The sequence below is a fragment of the Glycine soja genome, chromosome 16, assembly GCF_004193775.1.
Source record: "Glycine soja cultivar W05 chromosome 16, ASM419377v2, whole genome shotgun sequence".
NCBI lineage: Eukaryota > Viridiplantae > Streptophyta > Magnoliopsida > Fabales > Fabaceae > Glycine > Glycine soja.
This window is the reverse complement of record NC_041017.1, coordinates 31,895,505-31,906,754: the sequence shown is the minus strand read 5'-3', so window position 1 is coordinate 31,906,754 and position 11,250 is coordinate 31,895,505. Positions and strand designations below refer to the sequence as shown.

At 32.8% G+C, this 11,250-nt stretch overlaps 2 protein-coding genes across 2 annotated transcripts; both read left to right on the top strand.

The window, feature by feature from the left end:
* Positions 1-354: 354 nt before the first annotated feature.
* Positions 355-2,271, top strand: LOC114390135 (scarecrow-like protein 21). The gene has a single exon (XM_028350820.1). It carries the CDS (start codon positions 647-649, stop codon positions 2,060-2,062), a length of 1,416 nt encoding a protein of 471 aa, XP_028206621.1. The 5' UTR covers positions 355-646; the 3' UTR covers positions 2,063-2,271.
* Positions 2,272-7,084: 4,813 nt separating this feature from the next.
* On the top strand, positions 7,085-10,441 carry LOC114390064 (transmembrane protein 18). The gene is made up of 4 exons (XM_028350748.1): positions 7,085-7,453; positions 7,789-7,894; positions 9,830-9,978; positions 10,066-10,441. The coding sequence occupies exons 1-4, from the start codon at positions 7,313-7,315 to the stop codon at positions 10,159-10,161; spliced, it is 492 nt and encodes a 163-aa protein (XP_028206549.1). The 5' UTR covers positions 7,085-7,312; the 3' UTR covers positions 10,162-10,441.
* The last annotated feature ends 809 nt before the right edge of the window (positions 10,442-11,250 follow it).

Below are 11,250 nucleotides of genomic sequence, written 5' to 3'. Positions count from 1 at the left end.
TTTGGGATGTACAAACTACCATCTAAACATGTACATAGTACCGCAGTGCTAACGTTAGGTAATTGAATCAAAGGCGACTATTTATAAAGGAACAAGATATCTTGAAGAGAATTGAAGCGAACTGGTTCCGGCAATTAATATAGAAGGGGAAAAAAAGTGTACAAAGACAAATTCTTCCAGGACTGTACGTTTTGATTCCCATTGACATTGCTGTCTCTCTTTGTCCAATGCGTATGGTATCTTGCAAGTGTTCTCAACTACCAAAGGAGTAAAAATTAATCCAAATACCGGACCTAGCTTTCATAGATTTTTAAAAGAAGTCCAATTGTAATAAAGACACATCAACGTATTTTCCTAACCCCCCACAAAACACTGATTCTAAAGAATAAAAAGATACCCTTGTTAATCTCTTCGTCTTATTTGACAACATTATAGAAAAAGAAGAAAAAAATCTCTTCATATCCTTCTTCCTCAATTAGTCCTTTATATATACACACACCCCATCCATATCATAACACAAAGCTTGTGAGTTGTTGTTTCCTCAGCTAAAGCCTATACAGACACAAAGAACATATATAACACTTTCTAATATGTTCTAGAATCTAGATCTCTACCCATTCTCCTTATTCACTTTTTCTTGAGATAAATGGAGGATTCAGAGGAAGAAGAACTTCTAAATCTTACTCTTTCAGTTGATGCTGGTAGGAAGAGGAGAAAGAAAGGAAGGACAAGGGATAGTAATAATAATAATAGTAACACTAATTCTGTTATTATTCCTATTAAGTCCAACGAAGGGATGATCTTCAGGCTCCTCCAAATGAGGGAGCTGATGCTAAGACAAAACCACAGAATTAGAAAAGGAGTAGTTGAAGATGGGATCAACAACAACAAGAATGGCCTTCCTTTGATTCACTTGCTTCTCTCAACAGCCACTGCTGTTGATGATCAAAGAAACTATTGTGCAGCTCTTGAGAATCTCATTGACTTGTACCAAACAGTTTCCCTAACAGGTGACTCGGTTCAACGTGTTGTGGCCTATTTCGCTGATGGTTTGGCTGCAAGGCTTCTCACAAAAAAGTCACCTTTCTATGACATGCTCATGGAGGAGCCAACAAGTGAGGAAGAGTTTCTTGCATTCACTGATCTCTATAGAGTCTCACCCTATTACCAATTTGCTCACTTCACAGCAAACCAGGCCATTTTGGAGGCCTATGAGGAGGAGGAAGAGAGGAACAACAAAGCACTTCATGTCATTGACTTTGATGTCTCCTACGGCTTCCAATGGCCTTCTCTTATTCAATCACTCTCCGAAAAGGCAACCAGTGGCAACAGAATTTCCCTCAGGATAACAGGTTTTGGGAACAATCTGAAAGAATTGCAAGAAACTGAGGCAAGGTTGGTTAGTTTCTCAAAGGGGTTTGGTAATCACCTTGTGTTTGAGTTCCAAGGGCTTCTAAGAGGGTCTTCAAGGGTCTTCAACCTGAGGAAAAAGAAAAATGAAACTGTGGCAGTGAACCTTGTTTCTTATTTGAACACTTCGAGTTGTTTCATGAAGGTTTCTGACACATTGGGATTTGTTCATTCTCTTAGCCCCTCCATTGTGGTGTTGGTGAAACAAGAAGGTAGTAGGAGTCTTAAGACCTTCTTGTCAAGGTTCACTGAGTCGTTGCACTATTTTGCAGCCATGTTTGATTCACTGGATGATTGCTTGCCACTTGAGAGCACTGAGAGGTTGAAGATTGAGAAGAAGGTTCTGGGGAAAGAGATCAAAAGCATGCTCAACTATGACATGGATGGTGTGGATTATTGCCCCAAATATGAGAGGATGGAAACATGGAAAGGGAGAATGGAGAATCATGGGTTTGTTGGGAGAAAAATAAGCTCAAAGTGTGTGATCCAAGCAAAGCTGCTTCTGAAGATGAGGACCCATTATTATCCACTGCAGTTTGAGGAAGAGGGTGGTGGGGGTTTCAGAGTTTCTGAAAGGGATGAAGGGAGAGTTATCTCTTTGGGGTGGCAAAATAGGTTTCTTCTCACTGTGTCATCATGGCAACCAGTTTGACAGAATTAGATACTCCTTCATTCCTAGGTCCTAACTTGCATCGTTTTGGTAAAAATCTGCACCCAAAATGATGATGAGTTTTAACTTATATTTTTCTAGATTTCTTTGGCTAGTATATGTTAACGTTGTTGACCAGAAATATGTAAAGACTTTTTAGTATTTGGTAGATTGTCCAAGACTAGTAGTAATAATTAAGGTAAATTGCTGAAGCATGTCAAATGAAGTTATCTTTCTCTGCTTCCAAATTGGTTTAATATATGAAGAACCCTAATTTAATTTTTTTTTCATCTTTTGGCAGAAAAACGGAAAACCCTAGTTTCAGGCATCAACACATCTATTGCCCAGAAATATATATATATATATATATATATATATATATATATATATATATATATATATATATATATATTATTAGTGTTGAAACTAATTATATGTGGGAATTCTTTTAATAGCAATAATCCTACTAAATCATACTCATAGAGAGGTAAGTGTAGTTGGCTGTCAAGAGCATATAATTTATTATTTATAAGGTAGGTAGTGGATAACGTGGATATTAAATAATGGGAGGGGGGAATATTTAATTTTAGGAATATTTTGTGTAGTAATTACAAATTCTTGGAAGTATAATATTATGTCACAAAATAATACTAAATATAAGCATAATAGAATTTCGGGCATCTAATTCATTCGAATATCATTTTTTTTGGAAATTTTGATTTTCAGAAATTAAAAATTTATTTTTTGAAACAAATGCCACAAAAAAGTGAGTTATGAAAATTGAGACCAACATGCGATGGTATAGTTGACAGATAACTATGTCAAAAAAAGATTAAAAATTCAATTTTTATCTATGTATATGAATAAATATATGTTGGAAAATGTTAATCCTCTTAAATGAATCTTTAAAGATGAAAATGATATTCATATATATATATATATATATATATATATACACATAAAGAAACTGAATTAAAATTTCGAAGAAAATAAAATTTAACAAATTTATTCGTTAGAAAAAAAAGAGATAAGAATAGGAAGATAAATATTTTTAAAAACTAATAAAGCATCTAGGTTATTATTTTAGTAATATATATATATATATATATATATTAATTTTATCATCTTATATATGACCGAGTAGCACACTTGTTTTTCTCAATTTCCTCTTTTTTTTCTCTTGCTTTTCCTCATTTTTTCTCTCCATCAAGGGACATTTTCTGGCGCACACACTCTTGTTCATGCTCTCTCTAGTACTCTCTGAGGTCAATAATAGAAGATCTGTTTATTTTTTGTTACAATTATACGTAACTGGTTTTTCACACTTATACCTTCATTCTGCCTCCTGACCACTGTAACAACACCAAAAACTCATTGATGAGAAGGGCCACTAAGAGCATGTTTTGGTTCGTCATTTCTTTTGTTGGCATGCATTTCAAGACAGATCGAACAGCTGAACGGACAAGCAACAAGGATGATGCTTGGGCCAACTTACCGAATTTCCAAACATGCATTATATAAGTTGGTCATGCACATACGAAAAACCTAGTTTGTTATCTCAAATGCTCAATATAAATCAAACTTTTTTTTTAGCAATTTGTTTTTTGAGTTGTTAAGAGAAAAAGTGCTTTGAAAAGTAACCAATTTCATTTACCCTTGTTTACTTGCAATTAATCGAGCTTCTGTTATTTAAGAGTTGTCTCATATATGGTACTATATTTTGTGTGCAACTATTTTTCTTAAAGCACTCTATGCATGTTGATATATACTATTTCAAATAACTATGCTTTATATAGGATAATCAAGTTTCGGTATCTTATTGGCTGTTAGATATAAGAGATTGGATCTATATATGTTAAAGCATTAGAAGCTGATCGAAACTGAATGTTTATGTATGTTAAAGCATTCTTAAAAGTTTGACATGACAATGAACAAAAGAAATTAAAGAACATTTTTAAATGAAACACATTCGAACATTGACCAAATAAAAATTTAATTTGTCTAACTCGTTGAATGGTAAAGAAATTTGGAATACAAGGTATTTTGTCTAATTTTTGGATTGAACGAAAATTCCCTTATTCAATTCATGTACTAAGATGGTGAAATGTAGTGCATGAATTGAATAGGATATTTAAAAAAATTAAGAAAACTGCTAACGTGTATGACTTTCATAGGTTTTGCACGATGAAAAAATAAGCCGTGTGATTAAAATGAATAACTAAATATGTGAGGTTGTATTAGAGGAAAAAAAGTAACAAATAATTGTTTTTTAAAAATAAATTATAAATATAAACTTCAAAATACAACCATCACCTTCTCTCTGACCTCAGCCACCACCATCTCCGACCTCAACCACACAAGGACCTAGCGCAACACATTTTTGCACATGAATATTTCAATATTTGATTCAAAATTCGTCTCCAAATTAAATTACCCAAATAATATCTTGGTGAAAGGAAGCAAAAATAAATATTCAGAATTCACTTGTAACATTTGATTTTCATTGGGTTACCACTGCCAAAATTGTTAAAAAACAATACACAATCCCCCCCCAAAAAAAAAACAAAAACAAGCCCAGATCAAGAATTTCATCACAAAAATAACCAAATCCCATGACACAGAGTTAAAGATTGATCGAATAAGGTTTTGATTCCAATGAATCAAAGCATAAAACACTACATTGGAATCCTAATTCGAAGAAAGCCCCATTTTTGGAACAAAAATGGCTCCTTTTAATCTTGGTTTTTCCAAAGTAGATTTGACCCAACTTGCCGACATAGGGGAAATCGTATTGAACTAAGTGAGAAACAATGGGAAAGTGAGTAAGTTGGTCGAAGTTTGTTTTGCAAGTGGATAAAATCACAAAGCATTAGTCCAGGGTAGAGATATTCAAAATCGAACCAAACTGTTTATAGTTTATAAAGGATGCCAAGATTGGGAAAGTAGATTCATGGAATATGGGTGAATGGCTATGGGAACTACAATGGAGGAGATCTTGGTTCCAATGGGAACAAAGTGTAGTGCAACAAATGTTGGATACCATTGGGGAATTTCAGCCGAAACAAAATAAGTTGGATGATTGGGCATGGAATCTAAATGTGGAGAAGAAATACGTGGTGAGGGAGCTGGTGTATGAGATATTGATTACGGAAGAAACCATGAAGGATGAGGAATTTTTTAAACAAATGAAGAAATTACCAATACCTTCAAAGGTAAAAAAGGTTTTATTTGGAGGATGGCACGTGATAGAATTCAAATTATGGATAACTTGAAGACATCGAAAATCATTTCGAAAAATGCAAACATTAATTTTGTTTTTTGCAACGATTTTGTAGAATCTAGCTACTAGACAATTGTTGTTTGAGTGTACTTTTGCACAACATATTTAGAAGTGTTGCTATCTATGGTTTGGGGATTTACCAGTTTTGTTGGCAAGTTGCATCAATCACTTTTGGCAACACAAAGGATTGATCAATAGAAACAACTCCTCTTTAGCATGGTGAGCAATTATGCTATGGGTGATATGGTTGCACAGGAATGCGAAGAAAGTCTTGGTTGGACACAGTAAAGTATAAAGGGTGGACATGGTATAGGGTCAATCTTAAAAAGTTTTGAACGATCACTTTACGTTTGGAACATTCAATCACAATAGTGTCTGCAGCTTCTCACTGAGGTAGGGCTCAACGATATAATTAATGTATGCAGGGATTAGATTTTACATTCGTTTTAACTTACTGGCCTTACTCTTCGGCTAGTGTAAAAGCTAGTGATATATGAAACTCCTTGTGCCATTACCACTTTTATTATTATATATAATCTAAATAATTTTCATCTGAAATATGTTAAACAAAATTTAATAAAAAAATAATATAACATAATAATTATATAAGTTTAGTTGATAAATATATTTTAAATTATAATAATAGATTAAAAAATGAAAAATTATCAAACGAAATCAATCTAACAAATAAATTAATTTGATTTAATTTAGATTTGATGTTATATTTATATTGAATCATATTTTTATTTTAAAAGGAAGTGTTTCACTTAGAAGGAAGAAAGTTGGACTGAGAGAGGCAAAAAATTGTCAAACTTTAATTTGCGTTTCATGATGATGAAGGAGATTTGACACAATGCTATAAGGATGAAATGACTATTATCCTTAATGATGGTAAATCTAATATTTTTTTTGGCAAAAACATATAATTTTTTTTGGATTGAAATATCGTTTAAAATTGACAATATTTAAATTTGTCAAGATCGTCTTGACTTGCTAACAACACCTAGGAGTGGATCATTTGTATACACTATTTTTTTAAAACTGTTCTTCATAATTTTTTTGGACAAGCTGTTAGATGTTTGAGAGTTTCCGGTAAGTACACGTATTTAGGATATGTAATTGGTTAGCTAACGGAAAAATAAGTAAAAAAAACTAAAACAAATATTTAGGATATGTTTGATTAAAAAATTAAAATAAATTGAAAAGAAAAAAAAATAAAAGACTAATCATCAATTTTGTTTAACTAATTTCATTTGAGGTAACTTATTTTCTTCCATGAAAATAAAAGTGTTCCAATCTAATTAATTTTAATAAATTTCATTCGATTTGATTTTTATAATTATTTTTTGAAACTCAATTCAACTCTATTCATTCCTAAATTTTCTTCTTCTTAGATCTATTTATTTTATATCATAATTTATTAAAATATCAAATATAATTAATATAATATTATCAAATCTCAAAAAATAATAAAATTTATTTATTTAATATATTAACGTAATATTCTAAAATAGATTAATATAAATTAAAACAAAATATTTTTACATTTATTATAATATTCTACATTACAACTAATTTTTAAAAATAAATAAATAAAATATGATTTATTATTATAAATAAATATAAAAATAAAAAATATATCCTCAAAGTAAGTAATACTTAAGAAATTCTAACATTTTGAGTCTTAGAATTAACAATGTTTAAACCAAATCAAAACAACTCATCCATTTTAATCAGTTTCATTCGACTTTAATCAGACCTATAAACTTAAATCCGTGAGTATATAAACGGTTCGATCCGTACATGAAAGTGTGAGTTGTGACGGATTGATCCAAAGTTGATGGAGAGGATCTAAATCTGAGTTTTGACGAACTGGGAAGTTACGGCGGAAGAAAACCTCTTGCAGTTGTTGACTTGTTGGTGCAGGTAGTTGAATATAGTACATTTTGTCACACGAAAGTTTCTGTGTTACAATGGAGGAGCTGAAATCTGCTATGGAGGAGCACATGGACCTTATGGCAGATCTTGTTCAGAAGCTCTCTTCAGATCTTCGCGCTGGCTTTCGCCCCGCTTACGATAACTTTATCGGTTTTTTCCATGCCATTGACTGGAAGGTAGCCCTCCCATTTTAGTTTTCTTCATCTCTGATCTTTGTGGATTTTTGGGTTTTCAATTTAATTTCCATGTTTTTGTTCTTTGTTTGATGGGCTGTGAATTGTGGATTTCTGGGTTTTTAATTTATGGTTGACAACATTATTAGCATTGTGCATTGAATCATTAGCTCTTATAAACTCTAGTAGCATGGTATTTGGATAGATAATACGGTTTTCGAATCCTAAATTTCAGTTTTTTCTGTTCTCAGATTGTTCAATCTTTTATCATTTTCTTTTTCTGAACTTTCGGCACCCTTTTGATTTACTATTTTTTTTTTCTTTTTACTCTGTTTCAGGAACCTTGGCTAATGGGATTATTAGGATTCCATGTTGTGTTGCTGCTTGTAGCTATCATCTCTAGGAAGAAGACAAACTTTCAAATGTTCTTGTTCCTTTTGACATGTATGTGACGTTACTTATTTATTTTATTGAATGAAATTTTGAATCAACTATGTAGGCTTAATTAAAACTGCTCTATTGCTTTTGATGCAGCTAGCTTCGTTCCTGTTTGAATTTGTTGCTTTCCTATAATCTTTCCTGATAATAAAGTTAGTGTCTTGCCTTTGTTATTTGACCTGGGGTGAAATGCCAAGCAGAAATTATGTGAAATTGAGAAGAATGCTATCCTATATTCTGTTTGGCTTTGAGCTTCATCCATATAAAGCATTTTTGTTGTTATGTTTTTATAATTGCAAACATAACTAAAATTGTCAAATTAGAGAGACAAAATCCAGTCATTTTAGCACCTTGAAACCATGTATTCTTTTGCATAGTGATGAGCTCAGATGATTGCAAATTTCTCCTTATCATTTATGTTAAGATTTCTTTTAAAATGAGAAATTTGATGATGGATATGAAAAATTTCTCCTTTTAATCCACTAAATTGAATATTCAAGCTCAATGCATTCAAGGTCAATGTGCTGGAATGTCAGTAGAAATGTTTTAGGACCCTTCATCATAACAGGGCTTGGTTTGGATAATAGGTCAAGTGGCACTACTATTGGGCTCTATACTAAGGGTAAGAAGGTTCTTGAGGGATGTGAAAGGAACTGAATTGGCTGGTTGTTAACGTGTATATAGGTGGGCATGGAGGTTCATTTTGTTGTTAGGCTTTTTTGCTGGGCAGAGAAAGTATTTCCTCTGAGGAGCTTTTGCTCTGGGAGAGGGAGTGATTCCTCTATTGTATCTGCTCATAGAACTTGTTTTCAGATTCAATAAAACCCTCAGTTTTGTTCCAATTTCTTAGTCTGCAACACAATGTTTTCAGGAATATGGTTGTGTTTTTGAAGTTAAGGCTAATATTCTTGAGGATGTACTTGGCAGTTGAGATTATGAATTGGGGACTTAACACACAGACTAATGTGGTCTAACAAGACCATTTCACACGCTTGACAATTTCACCACAAGTAGCAATCTTTGATATTTGAGCTTAAGTTATTAATTGAGATAAGGGTACAATTGGATCTAGCCATTCCCTGGAGTTATAATTAATAGCACAAGGGATGTATCTGAGGTTAAAACTTAAGGTCTAGAATTTATATGTAAAATGTTGAAGATTCTTCAAGATTACATGTGGGAGTCAATACTGTGATATATCACATACATGGGTCTTCTATATATTAATGAATTGACCTGACATCTTTGAGGTGCTTTGAGAGGGTGAGGACCATGGACTGTATTTGTGGTCATAAGAGTTGTTCACGTAATTTCACTAGACTGATATTGTGTTAGCAAGTTTCTGGCTTTGTCTAGTGTGACTGGCAAATATGGATATGGGATTCTCTGCCTGAGTCTTATGTTTGCTGAATTCATCTTTCGTAAAACAGAAAAGTTGCATCACCCTTAAATGATGCACATGTGCACTTTACCATCTCAAAGGCCAGCTGTTAAAGTTTAAAATGTTTGTTACTGGTTGATGCCCGATAATGGTTATATTTATCTGTCAGACTGTGACCAGTAGTCATTGAATTTTGTCGATAACCAGTGCATTTTTCTGTAACTAGTTTTTCATTTTAACATCATCAATCTTTCACTTTTATCCATGTTACATGACTTCAAATTTTTGTGTTGTTTGAACTTTGCAATCCCTACTAGGAATGTATTTTAACTTTTATTAATATTTTCCATCTCCTTGTATGCTTGCAGTCTTGCAGGTATTTTTGAGCTTCTAGTCTATTAAATTTTCTCTTTGTTGTCACAATAAAACACTATGACATTGTTTGCACTTGGCATCATTTTTAGTCAATCTCCCTAGTGGGAAAAGACTTGGTTGTTTTATCTCTTTATTAAATTAAACAATTCTTGAAGCTTGTCTTACTGCAAATTGTTTTGATGCAGTGGCTGGTGTATATTTTGCGGAGAGTCTGAACAGATTTTTGGGTAAAAACTGGAAAAGCTTCTCTAGTCAGAATTACTTTGATCCAAGGGGACTATTTATGTCTGTTCTTTGGTCTGGACCACTTCTTGTTATTTCTATGATAATCTTGGTTAGTACTTTCTTTCACATAACCTTTTCAGTGCTAGCATTTTTTCCATATCGAATATTGACTTGAAGTATCTTTCTCTATATGCAGATCAATACACTCTTCTCCTTATGTTACATGATTGTTAGGTGGAAAAGAGCCGAACTGAGACATCGTGCAAGGGCTGCTCGTAATAAGCAGGATTAGTTGTTTTGTTGTGGGATTTTGATGGATTAAACTCTGAAGGAGTTCATGTCAATGGTAATGTAATCATATGTTTTACAAATGAATTTTGTTTTTCCTTTTTTTTATTTATAATTTTCAGATTTAGTACTTGTTATTTCCAGTTATGTCTGTGTACACTATTAACGGGAATTTTTTCTCTCCTTTTACTGAAGGAGCTGAGAATTTAACAAAGTGCTAATTAGATTGTATGATTGATCACTGACAAAATTTGACTGTATGAATCTTCAAATTATGGGACCAAGATTTGCAGGCTTGAATGACACTGAACCCCGATAGTCTAATTATTCCAAGAGTCCTGTTGATTTAGGACATAGAAAACACTCAAGAATGTTTCCCAACCAATTCCTTTTCTTTGTACACGACAAACTATTAAAAAGAAAATACTCAAAATTGAGCTATAGTAAATAACTATCCAGCCAGTCCTTATTTTTGGCTATTTAATCTTGCTCTAGCTATATCTTTCAACTCAGTACGGTTGGTCCCTAGTGATGGAGAGTTTAGGGAGTTTTTATAACGTCTTAGGTTTAGTTCTTGTTGTCACCTATACTAAAAAAAGTTATAATTTATCAACGTTGTACAATTGTTGGGAAGTTGTGGAGAATGTTTGGAGAGGTTATCTGAACAGAGTTTAGGGTGCGAAAGTAAATATATTTTTGCACCGTGCGAAAGTTATCCACGGCCGTTCTACAACCATTAGGTTTATTTAATTCTAAATCAATGTCTCAAAATTTTCTCTTTTTTTTTTCTTTTCTTTTCTTTTTCCTACTTCTCCAAATTTATCCTTTCTGACTTTTCTCTTTTCTTTCTTTCCTTTCTCTTTAGTTCTTCTCCTCTCCTTCTCCGTCCACCTCTCGTTCTCTCTTTTCATTTCTTTCTTTCCCCTCTGTTACTTTCGATTGCACCATCGACGTTTAGAACTAGATTATTTGACTTGGTGAGGGTGTAGTTTTCAACTTCAACATCGACACAATCACGTAACCAGATCGGTGTGAAAGAACACCTGCGATTGAGAAGATACAGGAAGAACACCTACGGTAAAGGTAAAGAAAG